Below are 19,154 nucleotides of genomic sequence, written 5' to 3' on the forward strand. Positions count from 1 at the left end.
CCCTTGGTGTTTGAATCCAACGTCCATTGACAAATTTAATCCTGTAAAAACAATAAACTCAGCTGGCTTGGTTTCTTAAAGGTCAGAATTGGCTTAATAAACTTATTTTTCCCTTTCCTTTTTCCTAAAAGTAGCCATGCTACTTAGCTCTGTGTGAACGAACCAATGGAATTTTGCATTTCCACAGAAGAGTTAATTTCATGGCAAAACTAGGACAGAAAACAATTTTTGTGCAGAACAAAACTGAATTTAATTAATAGATTTTTCTAAGAAAAAAATGTCCATGAAATTGATAATAGTGATTTAGGAACCAAAAAAAATTCAGCTCATCATATAAACTTTAATGCAAAACAAGGAAAAAATGCTTTAGATTAAGCACCAAAATCCAATTTCTCAGCTGATATTTAAAAAAAAAAACAACATGAGAAACTAGACTTATTTGAAAAGATAAATAAATAGAATTTGCTAAGTGGTTGGTATAAACAGATTACGTATTACTGAGATATTGACTATGTAGTTTAAGTTGTGAACTAACTCAAGGACGTGAGTTAAGTCACTCCTTAAATGATTATGGGAGAAATAAATCACGTAATAGTCTGCATATACACATACCAATTCTTGAAGCTCTCTTTAAAAAGTGGGAACAAAAAAGAAAAGACCTACATGGTCTCAAAAGGTTATGTTCCTTCTTTTATTTGTCAAATAAAAGGCATTACATTTAAAATATAAAAAATGTACCTGAAAAATGTTCCTAGTACAGACTAAAAATCATGGTATAATATTTAACAAGCCTAATTGACAAACTAAACATGGGGCATTCCAACTCATATCCCCTTGTAAGAAGTTCTGACTTCAAGTTTAAAAAAAAAAATACAGATTTTTTTTTTTTGGTAAGAAATCACACATTCTCAGTAACTCAGTTTTGTTGGACCCCAGAGTACAATTTTTGTAATAAATAAATATTGGGTTGTACCTATATCTTAGGATTATTTAAGATAGAAAATAATCCTAGTTATAGTACAGGAAAGGCCATTTAGCATAAAATTGTTAAGATAGTGGCAAAGGACACAAAAACACTTCAAAATTGGCATTCGTTCCCCACTCACATTAAAGTGCTAAAATTTAAGTTAATTAATAGCTGTAGGGCATTTTGATTCATTTGTTCCTTAAATTTCTGATGTTATAATCACAAGACAGCTGGAAAAAAATATGTGCTTTAAGGCAATAACTGAAATGCAGAAAAAGAGAAAGATTATTATTCATCAACTACTGGACACATTATAATAATTAAAGGAATGAAGGCTCCCATTTATAAAATTATCTCTCCCCCCCCCCCCCCAACTCCCTTCTTGCTCTGGCTACCACAGTAGATAAATCACTTTGTTAACAGCAAGGAACTACATTAATTCATTTAAATTAGGATGACATGTCAGATTTGGTTAATCATTTTGTTCACCAGAGTGTAATTAATGTTACAGAAAATGGACAAATTGAGATATATATTATTAACTTTGTTCCTACCCATTTTGCCGCATTACTTTTCAGCAAGAAAGACCAACAATGTAAGACTCGTGTCCTTGTTAGGTACAAGACTACAGCTTGCTGTGACAAATGGATGGAGTTTAAACAGTATATAGTACATGTTTTAAAGTAGAATCTGAGGGTTTGTGTGCAACATAAGCTGGCTAAACCTCAAGTTCACAATGCCCTTTACATTCAGCATGAGCTGGCAAGTCCTAGCATCACAGAGAGTGCACTGGTGATGAGAACAAAGCATTTTTAATATAGTGTTTAACACTTTGCATTAAGTTTCAAAATTGAGATTTTCAGGATAAACTTGGGATAGATGAAACTGAAAGTTACCTAGAATAAGCAGTTCATACAGCTAGTTCTTAATACCAAACTTTCTATGAAGATCTACCAAGTAAGAAAAACTGCCTTGGTAGCCAATAGTGTCTTTTTCCACTCAGAAATGTAAAAGATTTTAAAATCGGAAGGAGCTAAATGTGATCTTTGAGGTAAGCCACTCTGTGGTAGCAACTACAAGGATGGAAATCATTGCAGGAATGATTGACTAACATCACACCAAGGCATCTTACTAGGACTGGAGGGGCCTAGAAGCATGGAAAAGAGATTGTGCCTATGGGTTCTGAAAGTGCCAAAAGATTAAGAAACATGGAAACTTTTGCAAGGTAAAAGTAATGAAATATACTCTAGTCTGTGCCTTGCTACAAACCTCTCCCATTCCCAAAATAAAACAAGTTTAGCTTTTTTGAAAGCTCATGTGGGGAAACACAAACTGGTGATACCCATTCATCCGTTCTTTTATACTGTACTTAAATTACACAAGTAGAAATGTTATGCTTATTAATAGTTTAATGTATGAAGGAAACATCCAGATTTCTGAATATGAAGGTACATATCTCACATTAATTTAAGTCTACATAAAGTAGAGCCTCTATACTGACATATTGAAATTTACTTTCTGCTTAGCCATTTCTGTTATGTAAACAATTGTACATTTATTTGCCATTCTAAAACTTCAGGATCAAGTTTACATAATTTTGCTAAATTTCCGTGTTTGCTCAGAAGCAGTTTACAGTACTAAAACCAACCAGCCAAAGAACAGCTTCAACAGAAAGTTATGTCCAGGGGCAGGGACAGGACTGGGGTGAAAGGAGAGAAGGAAAGAAAAAAAGAAAAGAAGAAAGAATGCTAACTAAGGTGAAATGTAGGGTGGTGGGGAATGGATGGTCACAAATGTTCACAGAAAAAAGGTCAGTTAGTAAGATCTTCTGCAAAAAGCCTACACACTTCAGTCAAGCACATCAGTAGAATGATTTGGGAACATAAAAATTATTTCGGCCACTTGTGATTTCCTCTGAATGAAAAGGAATCTGCAGGCTAACCAGTTGATCCCAATCAGCCAAGCTGGTTCATATGGACGCTGTTCAGATGAGGTGCCCAAGTTCCAGTCCACACCTGAGGAATTAAAGTATGTAACACTGAATCAGAAAACACCAAAGTATTACATATTCTCAGCATCTTGGGAAACAATAAATTGACTTGCCCCCACCTCCCAATTCACCATTTGGGGGGAATGAATGAGTAAATCAAACATACTCAACTTCCCAAACCTTCCTGTCTTCAAAACATCCTTATTTCTGTCAAAGGTACCACCATCCTGCTATGTCTTCCAGGTTCACGATCTTGGCATTCTCCCAGACTCATTCTCTTTCCACCTAAGTTCAGGCCCTCTTTGTATCGCCTAACGTCCCCTTGCCAGCCATCCACCATTCTACTGTCAGTCATTTTCCTTAAGGGCAGATTCAGCTACATCACTTCTCTACTCACTAACCTCCAGTGGTTCAGTTCCCTATTGCCTTTAAGAAAACAAACTCCTGTCTGGCCCTTTACAAGCTGACACTGACATTGATCGATCGATCTTCTTGGGCTCCTTAGACACTGGATACTATCTCACTCGGTGATCCTGCCAAAATGGCCCCCTCTGTGATTCATGCATAACCCTCCAGCTTCTAGCTCCATACTTTTGCAGGGGTCACCCCCCCAAGCCTGGAATGTTCTTTCTCTTCGTATTCATGTCAAAAAATCCCTCTCTTGCTTCATAATGCAGTTTATGCCCCACCATCTCCATGAAGCCTTTTTCCCTCATCCCCTGCAACTGCTAGTGGCCTTTCCCTACTGGGAACCTACACTGGGATCTACACATTTTTTACAGAAAGAGAACACAATTTCCCTTGTGGATATTGTGACCTAATACACATATTTATTTTTCATTCAGTGGGGGTTCGTTGCTTTGAATGTACTTAACACTTTCCTCCTTCCCTATCTTTCTGTCAAGTCCTACATGCACACATGAAGATGTCGTCAAGAATATTCACATGGTTAATCAATTTTGTTTTCTATTTTATTTCATCAATCTTACCGTTTGAGGGCCATTATTTTCTGTAGAGTTTGAAACCATCTTTATCAGTGAGTTCCAAGAGGGGTCAGCAGCATGAGGACCATTAAATATGGGCCCTCCAGCACTATCTGGGATAGGTGCTACTGGAGGGATCATTGCATTCCCATAGACAGAAAAGGGCATACCCTTGGGAGAAAGAAAAGGGAAAGCATAGTTAGATAACAGTCATGCCTATAAACAAACACCCAAGAGTCATTTTCAAATTGTAATATCAACTTGTTCAATCTGGTAAGTAAACTAGGTAATATGAATTTCACAGTCACATACTTTTATCACTTCAGTGCCAGATATGACAATACGTGACTGTCACAGTCACGATAAGCTCCAAGCTTATATATTACTTCATAATATGACACTGTCACATTGCTCAAAAGAATCAAATTTTTTATACAACTGATATAAAAATAAATTGTCAAATATGCATCACATAGGATCACTATCAGAAGTGTTAAAAGGTTAAATTTAACATTTAAAAATTAAGTGGCTATTCCCTCTCAAATGAAAATTACCCCAACTTTAGGAAAGTCCATGTATCCTGCGGGAACATGCTGATGGAATGTACCAGAAGGAGTTACAATTCCTGTACTATCTCGCTCCATTGCTTGATGCTGTGAAAACACTCCTGGATCAGACATTGGCCTATGAATCATATGGTTTCCCATTCCACTATGACACCAGTCTACTTTGTCTGAAGAAAATAAAAAAAGAGATAAAAAAAATAACTATACTTACAACAACATAAAAAGAATCTCAATGAAAAGACTGAATGTCTGATTTTAAAAAACAGGACAAAACTACGGGACACTTGTTGTTTCATGGTTTGCCATAGCCCAAGAAGTCACAACTCCCTTGTGGTGACCAACACTGGAGCTATATGGAGAAGCTGCATAAGGAGGAGACTCAGTGCACAGCGGAGACTATAGCCAAAAGTTTCCCAATTTTGTAGAACACTCCAGAGATAAAAATCTAGTAGCATACCCCCAAAAGCCCCATGCCATCTCCTTACCATTATGAGGCAGGTGGAGCTTACTTAAATAATGAAAAATTTCTATGCAGCTCTTTTTCTATGTTAAATTTTGACTTATCATGGTAAAAGCCTGCAGGACCCAGGTTAAATATACGTGCACGTTCTAGGCAGCCATGGATACAGTAGTTATGTATTAAATACATGGTAATCAGCAGTAGAAGTAAGAGACAGAGATCCAAGAGGGCTCATAGATTAGTTTGTACATGATGAAAACTATTCATATGCCTCCAGGATCTGATGGAATGAACACGTGGAATTCCTCAGTAGAACATGGTTCTCTTTAGACACAGCTATTTATAATACCCCGCCAACTACACTGCTTAGAACAATTCTTCAAGTAGTGTGTCAAGTAAATAATAAAGTCAGAAAAAAATATGATTTTTAAAAAACAGACCTTAGGAAAGGTAAAATACCATATGATTATCCTCATACAGAAGACATTTCATTTCACAAAGCTAGGACAGATAAAACTTCATACCTTGATTGCCACCTATCCCTTCAAAGGACCAGATGCCACTATGGCCTACGGGGGTGGCCAAGTTACTCCCAATAACAGATGGAGTGGAAGTTCCAGTTTGTCTAATACGGGCAGAGCGTTCTGTCCCAATTGGAACGGGAACTTTTCTGTCCTGACAGACACTGCTGGCTTTCTCTGCCCCCAAAGACACTGCTGATGGGGCAGGAGATGGTGCTCTTACTCCAGAGGATACAGACTGAGCAGGAGAATCTGCAGAAAAGTTAGTGAAAAAGTGATGTGTTCTTTTCTCCTAAAAACAGTAGTCATTTTAAAGCCACAAATTATGCATGCTAATACAAATAATGTTAAAATGGATATAATCAATTGCTAATATTTATATGAAGTTTTCAAATTTTTAATCCTATTTTATAGTTGAGTAATCAGAGGCAAAAAGGTAAGTGAAGACTCCACTGTAAATGGCAAGGGCAAGGCAAGCTCAAGTCTTTCTTATGACTGAAAAGCACAGCTTTCTTCTGTGTTTCTTTTTTGTGTAATTTATTATGATACCATTAAATATGTGAAAAAATTTTTTCACCTCAATGTCACTATCTAAAATGTTGTCCAAATCTCCACGGCACTCTTCATGTGTATGAAATAAAGAATAAGGACACAATCAAACAGTACAGAACTTGATGAACACTTTCATATTAAGAGGAAATTAAACAGCATCAACCTAGGACTGACTCATTGACAGGGCCTTGCCGGCCTGTGATTTCACCGGTACACGGAAGTCTCTCGGCCAGTGAAAATGAGGCACCTTCACTGAGAGGAGGGGAAAGTGAGTTAAGAGTTATATAGCCTACGTGTATGGCAGAGGTGTGACCCCCTGAGTCTAGGACTCTGGAGTTCTGAGGATAGCCCTCTTATGCCTCTCACTGCCCTTCGTGATTTACTTACTGTACAGAAATTTAGCAAGCTCAATTTCTGGCATAGTTAATTTCCGTATGACTATATATCCTAGAAGCAGTTTAGTTTTTTTTTAAGGGAACTTAGATTACAAAAGTAATCAGAATGTATGAAAAATTATGATTGATTAACTAGAAGCCCAACTGGTGGTTCTGGGAAATACATCACAAATTGCAGCCGTAACTAAAATAAATTATACAAGTAAAACACCTATACCGTAAAAAAGAATCAACAAAAATACCAAGTGAAAAGTGCCACACTGGTATTCTGGGCTATAAAAGGCCCCAAGTTGTTTTTAGCATTTTAGCAAGTAAGGGACATTTTTGGAATTTCTTCTAATTCTACAGTATTTCAGTATAATATAAAATAAAGTAATATCCTTAAAAATACTGCTGGCATTATGGGGCTTTAGAAATAACATTTTAAAAATCTAGGTTAAACTAATACTGGATGAAATTATGGTACCATTACACTAAAAATATAATTAGACTTAAGAGACATTCAAAGGAAATATATTCAGAATTTCCTTTCTTGTGGAATCCTATTGTTTCAGCTTCTCCTCTATCTTCTACAGTACAAACAACTCACCATTTGATGCTGATGAACATGGAGTCAACAAACTAAGTGGGGAAAAATGTTGTCTGTTAAAGTTAGCAGCTGTAGGCGGTCCTCCAAGGGGTGCCCCAGGCGCATACATCTGCCCTCCAGAAAGGCTTGAGGCAAAGTTACTCAAATGTGTAGAGGAAGGCGTTACAGAAGCGTAAGGGGAGTCTATATTGACAACACCTAAAGAAGACAATTACAAAATACCAAATCATTCTTGCATAAAGTGTGCAGTTATGATCAGACAATCTTTAAGCTGTAAAGACTACAAAATAAATTGAGGTGAGGACTCCAGATCATTTGACAATTCCTTATTTTCTTTAACACCTGGCTTTGTCCCTGTTCCTTTTATAGGGAAAAGGAAACAGTCATTAATTTAAGAAAAAATATTCTACATTTTATTTCAGTTGCACTGGATGTAAAATAAAATAGTTCAGTGTTCTAAAATATTTTTAAGGTCACATTCTCCTGACTATCTCCTCGTGCTCCTCTAATCCCCCCCCCCAAAAAAAAGAGAAGAGTTAAAGAATTAACTTAGTTTTCTAAAAATAAATGACCAGGTTACTTCCACAGGGCAATAAATAAATAATATTGAAGGCAGAAGTGAGACACTCAGGTAGTATGAAGCAAAGGTTGCAGGGAAGCAAAACAAATTGAAAAAATCATATAGAAATGTCAAAATAACCGTCCTAAAGGTGAAATCACTGGAGATGCTTCCAAAGCACTAAAAATTAAAATACTGAATTTGTAGTTATACCTTGAATTTTATTAGATTTTTCCCTTAGGTCTTTCCTCACCTTTTGGCTGAAATGTAATTTCTACGTGTTACCACAATCTCTCACTGATACTTTACATGCAGCTTTGAAGGAACACCTTCCTACTTTAACTGGTGTTTCTTCTCAACCTTCCCATCCCACGATATATAAATAAGCCTAATTGTCTTTCAAGACTTGCTCCTTCCTCCAAAATACAATCTTCTATTATCTTTTAAATACTGTTGCAATTGTCACCTTCTTATTAAAGTTGAATTGACTTCACAAAGTCCCAAAAAATTACAGTTATTGTGAAACTGAATTTTTTTAAAAGTTCCTATTACATGGGCAAAGGATAATTTTTAAAAATCCAGCATCTCACAATTTAAAAGTAACAATAAGATTTACCTGCTACATAGTTTCACATGTTTAAAAAATATTTTAGGCACAGTCAGACCTGCACTTATTTGAAGACAGACTGTGATAAAGGGAGAGACAGAAGGGGAATGGGGGTAGCCACCATCCTATATGATACATATTTTAATACAGTTTGCAGGGGCAGTTAGGTGGCACAGTGGATACAGCACTGGCCCTGGAATCAGGAGGACCTGAGTTCAAATCCGGTCTCAGACCAGACACTTGACACTTACTAGCTGCGCGACTCTGGCAAGTCACTTAATCCCAACTGCCTCAAAAAAATATAAAAAGAAAGAAAGAAAGAAAGAAAACGAGAATTACCAACTTGCTACTTAGCCGTTTTATGGATTAGTTTAAAAAGATGAAAATTTTGAATTCTGCCATTTTGGAGTTATGTATGTATGTATGTTATGTTCTAATGTAAATGAATTATTTGTGATGGCCAGTTTGTGAAAAGTCCTATATGCATACTTGTATTTAAAACACCTTGAGTCATTGGTTAAAAAAGCAATTAATATTATTAGCCTTATTTGTTTACTTTGTCTTATCTTAACATTTTGGAGAATGAATTAAATTTAATGTTTGCAATAATAAACAATTTACAAATACTAAAAAAATATTTTTTAAAATTCACTTCATAAGTAACAATACATGACCTCACTCAAGGCATTCTGCTCAAGCTTTGAAGAAAAGTACTCCCCCTCTTCAAAGTGCCACCACTGAGCAAAGGAGGGGAAAATGCCAGACAATTTTAGTCCAAAATGCATACATGCGTTGGTGCTGAATGACATCTATTTAATGGTGCAGATCAGCTTTTGTTGCTTCAAACATTCATCCTATGAGTCAATGGAACACAATTTTAAAAACAAAATTCATCAATCAAGAATAAATTGGTTTTCCTGAGAAGCAAATTATAATAAAAAAAACCTTTGTTAATTCTTTTGAATAAAAATAAAAGCAGAATTTGGGGCCATTAATTTGTTAACCACCACTAACAATTTTCTCCTTCGTTTGGAGAAAGGGTGGGTAAAAACCTGGCAAAGAAAATTAGTTTACCATGGATATTAGGAGAAATTGTCACTGGAGCATTAAGAAATGCAAAAGAGTTCTGAACAACCACCAAAACATATATGACTGACACAGGCATATGAAGGGGGTAAAATGCCACAGCAGCATACAACGCAGACCAGTTCCAATGACCTGAATTCAAAACCTCAATCCAAAAAGCTGTAAGTAAGCAACCATGAGATCAAAGGTTTCCCAAGAGACACAAAACATCACCCACCAGAAGGCATTCCATCATGGGAAGGTCGCGACAAGCTCACCTGAGGGACTTGGAGCAGGCCTTTGCAATGGTGGTCGGAAGCCTGGTGCTTTGGAAGTGTCAGACTGATGTAAGGAATCTGAATTTGGCAAATAGGAAGATTTTCCTGATAGCATGGATTCCGGTGTTGACTGAGATGAAACCACAGAGCCTCCCCAGAAGGCATGGGCAGAAGTGGGACTGTTTTCAAACAATGTGCTAAAGGGCCCAAATGGTAGGGGTGCACTAAAATTGGGGGCCATGGATTTACTTGCTGGATGTGCTGAATTCTGAGAAGCACTTTGTGTACTTAAGGTCGAAGGTAGCTGGACAGAAGAGGGGACACTGTGGGGTCTCTTAATATGATTGACACTGAGGACTGCAACAGATGAATTCTGCAATGGTACTGGATTTTTATGAGTCGGCGCTGTGGCATGAGGTGGAGGCCTGATCACAGGCAGTTCCATCTTGGGAGCAGGCTGTGAAGACCCCATCTGCGCCTGAGGAATGGGGTAGGTGCCTGGGGCAGTTGGCGGCAGTACCACCGGGGCAGAACTCGTTGTCGCTAACGGGGGTGCAGTCATTCTCACTTCGGGCGTGGGAACCTGAGACGGCGGTGGCGGTGGTGGCAGAGGCGGCCGTGGGTCTGGAGCAGCGGCCCCAGGAGGCGGCTGGGGAGCAGGATGCCCTGCAGAACTCCCCACGGAACTGGCGCCATTTGGCTGTCGACTGCTGGTCGCTTCTACTACTGGTGGACTGCCCGCTTCCTGCTCGCAGGAAGGGATCCCTTTGTTTGGAGAGGATGCTACACAGTCAGAAGGGCTGCTTCTGGAAACGCCTCCCGGCTGCGCTGGGGGGGATGGGGAGGACGGGGAGGACAGGGGGTAGTGTTCTTTGGCAGTAGGCAGAGGACAGGTGGCGTTGGTGGGCGCGGTGCTGCTGTTGCTGGCTGTGGTCGTGACTGTGGTCGTGGTGGCATTGGAGGTCTTCACCACGGTAACAAAGAGCTGCCTTCTGACCGAAGGGGAGCTCGGGCTGCCATTTGTGGAGGTGCTGGGCCCCGTCGACGTGGACGCACTGGTGGTCACTGCGGCGGCAGACGTGAAAGAACCTGCGGGGTTCACCTGAGGACCGCTGCTGTGTTGCTGACTGCTGTGGCGAGGCACCGCGTGAGGCTTGGGCGAGTTAGGAGCTCGGGCTGGGCTCAGAGGCCTGACGGGAAAGGGACCCCAAGTGGACTGCGCTGGTGGGAAAGTCCCTCCAAAGTGGGTCATTGGCAGCCTAGGTGGGCGGATTTGCTGGAAAGTCTGAGCGGCAAGCAGGGCGTGTGCAAACTGGGGTGGGGGGTAGGCAATGGGCAGCGAGACAGGGAAGCCCGGCCTCACGTTGCTGACGGGGTTCTTAATGGTTTTGTGAGCGGAGGCAGAGGAGAGCGCGGGCACGGCCAGGGCAGGCGCGGTCTGCGAGGCGGACGACAGGGCCACCGTGGTCATTTTAATCCCCATCAAGGAGCTGTTAGCAGCAGTCGTGGCAGGGGCTGAAGACCCGGTTTTGGAATTCGCCGAGGAGCTTTTCAAACGATTCTTTGGGATAAGCTCATCAATTTCTTTGTCTGGATCCTTGATCAGAGCATTGATCAACTGTGTTGCTTGCCTTGTTGATTCTGTGCCACCCCTATTACAAGGAAGTTGAGAGACAAAATTAGGTCCCACCTTTCCGATTAGCTTCATCTCTACAGAAAGACAGCCAGTGTTTAATACCGTTCTATAGAGCTATCAAAAAATAACCAGCCCCAAAAGATAATTCTATCACTGTAACATTCTACAAATAAACAAAATTGTAGTGGTGCTGTGTGCAGAATTACTAGGGTACAGAATTATCAATGGATAGTATTCTGCAAAAAATTTTATAAGTACTGGGTAGGTTCCCAATGAGGGCCACAAAGCCTTATATTAAGGCTGCTGGGATAGGAGGGGAGAAAAAAAATTGAAAACAAGCATGTAACCACCCTCTGACCCAGCAATAGCACTTCTAGGGCTATATCCCAAAGAGACTACACAAATGAGAAAAGGACCCACACGTACAAAATATTCATAGCAGCTCTTTTTGTGGTGGCAAAGAATTGGAAATTGAGAGGATACCCATCAACTGGAGAATGGCTGAGCAAGTTGTGGTATATGAATGTAATGGAATACTGTTGTGCTATAAGAAATGATGAACAGGCTGACTTCAGAAAAACCTGGAAAGACTTGTGTGGTCTGATGCTGAGTGAAGTGAGCAGAACCAAGAGAACATTATACACAGTGTAACAGCCATGTTGTGCGATGACTAATATTGATAGACTTAATTAACCCTTCTCAGCAATACAAGGATCTAAGACATCTCCAGAGGCCTCGTGATGGAAGGTGCTAGCCACATCCAGAGAAAGAACTATGGAAGCTGAATTGCTATTTTTTTCTCTTCTGTTGAGTTTTGTTTCCTCTTTCTGATGGTTCCTCCTACTGGTTTTAATTTTTACTTACAGCACCACTAACGTGAAAATATGTTCAATAGGAACATAAATGTATAGCCTATATCAGATTGTGTGCCGTCTTGGGGAGGGTGGTGGGGAGGAAGGGGGAGAAAAATTTTAAACTCAAAAGCATATGGAAGTAATTACTGATAAATAAAAAAAAATTAATAAAAAATTAAAAAGAAACAAACACACCTGTAACAACAAAAACTACAATAAAAGTGAATGTAGTTTTCTCCATCTACACCCTAATCCATACACTATTACTCAATAACCATGACCAGGAGTGTTTTTGGTTCACAAATGAAAGGAAAAGAAGAGAATGGTGGTTTTACAAGAGATTGTCCAAGGGTTAACTGGACAGGAGTTTGCTGAAAAGAGAATGGGGAAGATTCATGTCCACCTGAGAAAAACTGGCTAAAGTCATATTAACAGTGAGCACTACTATCTGTAAGAAGGAAAAAAAAAGAGAGAAAAGGCTCAGACAGCTCCCTGCACTGTTGGTCAAATCTGGGGAGGTCCACAGTGAGGAAGGACGATAACTCTAGGAGGGAGACAACACGTCCCTACACACAAGTCTTTAACCAAGTTGAGTTTTTCCCTAACTCAGGAAGTGACTGTGCTCAACCTGATTACATAAGTGTAATCATCTACTTGAAAGAAATAACTCTTGTTAATTATACTAAGAAACCAGATCAATAATCTCTTGATGTTGAGGATTATTTGCTGTGTTTCAGATCATAAAAGTTTCCATTTACTCTATATTTGAAGCCTCTCCAGCGTAGCTTAAAAGGAACACTTCTGATTTTGGTTTAAGTAAAGCATGGGGAAGGTAGCAGGGGGAATGATGGGAACCCTTCTGAAGGTACCTAGCAAAAAGGGAGGCTCTTCTCATTTCACATGTCACTGACATCTCCCAGGATCTTTTCCTTCACACCTATCCCACATGAAAAAGTGAACCTTCTTGACATAGTAAACTCCTCTATGTGCCCCTAAGATTCCCACCTTCCCATCTGTTCCAGAAGATTCACCCCAACTTTCTCTGATCTTCAGTTTCTCTTTCCCTGCTGCCCAGGTCTCCCTATTGTTCAAGAAACCCTCTGTGGCCGTACCATTCCTGCTCCTCTATTCTTCTCCCCTGTCCTTTCCTTTCAATCTGTTCTAAACTCTCTGATATCATTCAATAAAAACTCTCTCCAAAGTCACCAAAGATCTCTTAGCGGCCAAATCTAACGGCCCTTTTCTCCCCCGATCCTAATGACTTGATCAAGCCGCAGCAAGTGACATGCTAAGCAGCTTGCTGATTTGGACACTGCCCTGTGGGTTTTCAGGACGCAGCTCTCTCTCGGATCTCCTTTTAAGAATCTCAAGGGATCATATTCTCATCCTCCTTTATTGGCACTTCATCCATGTCAATAACTGGGGGTGTTCCTTGCTCTCTTCTCTCTCAACATCTCACTTGATGACATCATAGTTCCCCTGGGTTCAATTACCTTTAGACAGATGATCCTTGACACACCCACATACACCCCTCCCTAGTCTATCTCATCACCAACTATCTCTTGGACAGTTCATGTCCTGCAGGCATCTCAAATTCAACTAGCCAAAATAGGATGTACGTTTTCCAAAACACACTCCTTTTCTGAATGCTGCTGTTACTCTAAGGACACCAACATTCTTCCAGTTACCCACATTCCCAATCTCAGTGTTACCCTTGATACCTCATTCCCACTGACCCTACATATACAATCAGTGGCTAAAACTCTGTCCTTTTCGACCTTCATAGTATGCATCACCTTCTTTCTACTCACTACTGTAGTCCAAACTCTTACCACCTCTTGCTTGGACTACTGAAATAGCATTTTATTTCAACTATCTGCCTCAGGTCTCTCCCTACACTAAACCACCCTTCACACAAAGTGATTTTCTGCCTCTTAGAATCTTTGGCATCCTTTAAGACTATGCAAAACATATCACCTTTATGCAGGAAGTCTTTTTTCCAATAGCCCCAGATGGTAGAGATTTTATCCTCAATAAGGTTACCTTCTAATTATTCTGCATATACCATGTCATTTCCTGCCATATGCGAATGTAAATTCCAAGAGGGCAGGGAGCACGATTTCGCTTTACTTTGCGTTCTCAGTGCTTAGTAAAGTGTCCAGCACACAGTAGGGACTTAATCCATGCTTACTGATCAATAGATTGAATTCAGAAGTTCTGTGGTATCACAGTCAGAGCTCTATCAATCAAGAGGATACAGTCCATGATGACTCTAATCACTGAGAGAGAGATGGCCGAGGGGGGCCTGTTCTAAATGACTTACAGTGAACGTAGAAAAACACTAAGTACCAACAAGAGCACGTAGGTCCTTAATGAGTGAACGATCAACCACTACCTGAAAGTACTCAGAAGTGACGGAGATCAGAGAGATGCAGAGAAAAGCAACTCCGAGGGATGACCTTCCACTTAACCAAATTAGCAAAACCGGTAAGAGATGTGCTCATATATACACTTTGACGCGCCAATCGCACTACTAGGTTTATATCCTAAGCAGCTTATCGACATGAAGAAGATCCATTCACACAAAGATATTCAGAGCAGCACTACTTAAAATAGTAAAAATCTATGAACAAACTAGATGCCTAATGGCTACGGGCAGCTTAAAATTTAGCATACAGATGTTATGGAATGTTAGTGCTCCTTAAAGGAACAAAAAACACGAAAGAAAAAGTGGGAAGATTTATATGAAGTAATGCAGAGTGAACAAAGCAGATCCAAAAAATAAAGATTCATAATGACTACAACTATGTAAAGCAAGATAACATTAAAGGTTCAGGCCAAATACAATGGTAACCACTGGTACTACCTTATTAGAGCTAAAGCATGTGTTCCTTTCTCTTAAATGGTGAATCAGAAAGAAGGTACAGAAGCAATGTTTCTGTACATACTTAGTCAGATACTTCTGTGTTATTTTCAGGGAGTATATTTGGTTTTGGGATGTTCATGGGTTTTTTTGTTCCATTAAAACAAAATTTACCAAACATGAAAAACTTAGAAAATCCCTAATATTTTATACATAGAGTACAACCATTATTTTTAACAACACACCAAAGATCAATTTTATCAACAGTGACGCTGATGTTTCCAGTGGATTGGCCCGGCTGCCAATGCCTTATGGCTACCTTAAAGTAGAGTTTCTTAACTTTGCGCCATGGACCTCTTCGCAATTTGTTAAAGCCTAAAGATCTTTTCTCAAAATCACATTTTAAACAATTGAAGGAAATCCTGAGTTAGAGGTTAGGGAAAATAAAGCTGTAATTTTCTTCCCATCCAAGTTATGAACTCCACCAGTTCTTCAAAGGAAGAACTGACAGAAATAGAGAAAGGTAATGCCCAGCTGTTAATGTAAAAACCATCTCCCCGAGAGGCAGGTGGTCATATAAGCAATACAGGCAAACTGAACTATAAACGTTCGGAAGAGATCATTAAGGACTTACACATGCAGAAAAAGTAACCTGGAAAAAGTATGGTTCCCTCTGCATTTTGAATGATGTGGAGGATTCTGATAAGCAAAAAAGAGAGTATTCATCAAGGTGTTTTTTGTTTTTAGGTGGGTTTGCTGCTGTTCTTTTAAGGGGTAGGGTAAACATGGTGGTAGGAAGGGAGAAGCAGGCATGAGACAGGTGTACAGAAGGGACAGGCTAGCCTGTTTCAAGTAAAAGCTTCATGTCTTTGAAACAGAGTAGCACTGGAGAGTCAAATGGGATCCCACATTTTACAGATGAGGAAGAGTGGCCATGACTTTCCACAGGACACACCTCCGGCTATGGTACAGCTGACGGTGGTTGTCCTCATGATCTGGAGATCTTGTCACCAAACCATTTTGTCTTGGTGTTGGACAAGTCACAGACACCCTGGGTCTCAGCTTCCTTCCTCATCTGCAAAATTAGGGCCTGGGCATAAAGACACTTTATAATCCCTTTCTAGCTGCCCTGCAATTTCATCATCTACCTCTGAGACATTCAGGTTCCACTCAAACCCCTCTTGAACATTTCATCCGTTCCTGCCTTGGCTGACTGCATTGCAGTTTCCCCTGAGCTGACCCTCCCCAGGCAGCTGGATATGTCTTATTCCTTCTTTGTCTATCCAAATCTACCTTTTCTTTTTCAGACTGGATGAAATTCCATTGAAACCATTAGCTCTTTCCTAAACTCACCAGTTAATTAACCAGTTAATCTCCTCTGAAATGCACCTTTCTTCCCTGTGTCATTCATTAGGTATCACTCTATTACCTTCTAGATATAATAATGTCAATTCTTCATGTTTACACGCCTTAGTTCCCTATGAGGACTCACAGATATCTGTAACCCCCCACCCCATTCCTTGAACACAAAGCTATTCACGTGGCGATGGTTGGGGTCCAATGAATGCCTACCAAATTGAAACAAATTTAAAACATTAAAATATTATCTTCGCAAGCATTTTCTTTCAAAAGGGCACATATGATTATCAAAAGAATGTGGAAGCATCGGAAAGTTTTGAGTAAATGCTTCCTGGCATTCACTAGTTTCCTAGAATATGATTCCCACTTTAAAGGACACACAGCAGGGTTAAACACTTCCTCATGTTAAATGTATTACTGAGTATGATTAAATCTCATAGCATAAAAGTGTTCGGATCCCAAGGACAGGAAACTCTTGGCAAAAAGTATTTCAAATATTAACATCTGAGGAAGTATAATTTTTGCTAAAAGGCTCAGAATGTTCTAGGCCATGGGTTCTAAACTGTTTTGTGTCATAGACCCTGTGTCCATTGCCTGGTGAAGCCTATGGACCCCTTCTCAGAATCATGTTTTTAAATACATAACATAAAATAAACAGAGGCCTATTTTAAAAGGAAGATAATTACATTCAAATAAAAATACTAAAAAATAGCAGTTCATGGTCTCCAGATTAAGAACACCCTATCTAAACAATACTTTCATCATAAAATTAGGGAAGGTAAAGGACAAATAATTTCTACCTTTTAACACAATTATACAATATTCTCTAATTCTGAAGGAATGGCTAAGTGACACCTTTCCCAACTCTCTAAAATACTTTTCAGTGGCAATGCAGAACTAAAAGTAGCATTTTTTCCTATAATTTAATTTCCATGACAGACATCTAAGTATAGATGGAGCACTTCTTCAGCCTCCACCAGAAAAAACAAAATGATGAAAAAAATTTTAAATCATAAAGGAAAAAGAATTTTTCAAGAAATTAAGAGAAAATTAATCAGAATGAATAAGAGATTACTAATAAATTTCAAGTTCAACTAGAAATGCAAATAATCCTGACATTAAATTACAATACTACAAAAGAGGGAGAGAGAAAGCACAAAAGAAAAGTCTATTTTGCCTTATTGTTATTATCCGGTCCCCCGTCTTGTCCTTCTGCTTATCGATATCTATATGTGCTCCAGTGAACTCCCGAATAGCATTGATATTACAGCCCCCCCTTCCAATCACTCTGGAAATAACTGTTGATGGAACAGAAACTTTCTTTGATCTATTTTCAAAAAAAGGGAGAAAAAGAAAAATAGTGTTAATGAGTAGCAAAATAATGGGGGGAAAAATCACTAAACATTTCTACGCTAAACAGAATTGAATGTTATTGCTTATATGGCTAAACATTATGCCATTTCATCTTCAATCTCTTATCCTCCAATACATGAATGGAGAAAATGTAACCAGGTAGGGGACCAGGAAGAGATAAACATCTCCTGTCCCAAATGCCTGTTCTTATCACCATATTTCTTTCCTCTTCTGTGGGCATTTGTTTTGAGTTAAAATTCGTCTTCATTTATTCTCTAACACACGAAGTGTTATAGTGTGACTGTAAATCCACATAACCTACAGGCATAAAACACAGCCTTAAACCTAGAAATCCAATGACTTTTTGAACCATCATTTTAAGTATAGTAGAACTTCATTTTTCCATTAACTGGTGATAGAGGGAAATCTGAGTTGATGAAAACCTGGAATTAAAAAGGTAAGAAAGATACATCAGGTTCAAGAATAGATAGGATCGTATACATGTACATGTATACATATATGCGTGTATATGTATATATGTGCGTTTGTATGTATGTATACGGAGAGACACTGACAGACTCTTAATACACAATATTCATTTGAAATAGATATTCACACAAACTTAATCATGAACTCTTTAACATTTTTATTTTCTTATAAGGATTCAACATGGTCACTGTAACTTTAACCACACTACAAATTGCTTAGTAACCATTTCTTCATAAACACAATCTGAATGATCTGAGTGTTTAACTGTCTACAGAGCTATGTTTTCATTTTGATGCCATTTTCAGGCACAGGCTGTTTTCTTTCCAGGGATGACTCCTTAACACTAGGTATATAACTGTAATAACAAGAGAGACTCAAGTGAAACACTTACTTTGGTTTTAATTCCATTTGGAAGATCCTTTGATATTCTAAGTTAATAGCTTCAGAAAGAAGTAAATTTCAAACTGTTCTGAACTTGAACATTATGAATTAAATGAAAAGAAAACTAGGGTTTAGTATCTTGGACTTATTAATAATTATCTAGGGAACAGATAAGTGTAGTTTTTTACTGTTCTTGTTTTTTGTTCATGGGTTATTTTAAGTTCCTATAAAGATTTTTTTTTGGAAATGTGATGTGCTCACAGACAGCTCAGAGATATATGGGAAGCAAAAACAATTGGGAATATACAAAGATGTGTACTATGAAATCAAAAAGTCACTACACCAATCATTCCAATGCTTTCTGGATCACTGACATTTGTTATCATTTGATTTGGGGCAAAATGTTCTCCACACCACTCTGGCATATACTTAATTTTGATTTCAAATTTGGAGGGAGAAAACTTTCTAGAAGTCCTTGTGAGAAATGGAGATATCATTTGGATGTCACAAAACTTGAATGCTTAAAATACAAAAACAAAACTGGTACATCAAGGAAGAACATTTTACCTGGAAAGATGTGATGAAAAGCTGCAGAGGGAGGTGAGCAAAACCAAGAGAGCAATTATATGGTAATAACAATACTGGAAAGACCAGCCCTTGGAAAAACTTAAAACCTCTAGTCAACAC

The 19,154-nt window shown here is 38.9% G+C and overlaps 1 protein-coding gene across 1 annotated transcript in view; it reads right to left on the reverse strand.

Moving 5' to 3' along the window:
- Positions 1-664: 664 nt before the first annotated feature.
- ANKRD17 (ankyrin repeat domain 17) overlaps positions 665-19,154 on the reverse strand; it is a 150,348-nt gene continuing 131,858 nt past the window's right edge. The window contains 7 exon segments of the mRNA XM_020988492.2: positions 665-2,982; positions 3,947-4,111; positions 4,495-4,673; positions 5,491-5,739; positions 7,024-7,221; positions 9,533-11,184; positions 17,422-17,571. Of these exon segments, the coding sequence (XP_020844151.1) occupies positions 2,923-2,982; positions 3,947-4,111; positions 4,495-4,673; positions 5,491-5,739; positions 7,024-7,221; positions 9,533-11,184; positions 17,422-17,571 (2,653 nt within the window). The 3' untranslated portion in view covers positions 665-2,922.

Source organism: Phascolarctos cinereus, unplaced genomic scaffold (assembly GCF_003287225.1).
Source record: "Phascolarctos cinereus isolate Bilbo 61053 unplaced genomic scaffold, phaCin_HiC Scaffold_9;HRSCAF=440, whole genome shotgun sequence".
NCBI lineage: Eukaryota > Metazoa > Chordata > Mammalia > Diprotodontia > Phascolarctidae > Phascolarctos > Phascolarctos cinereus.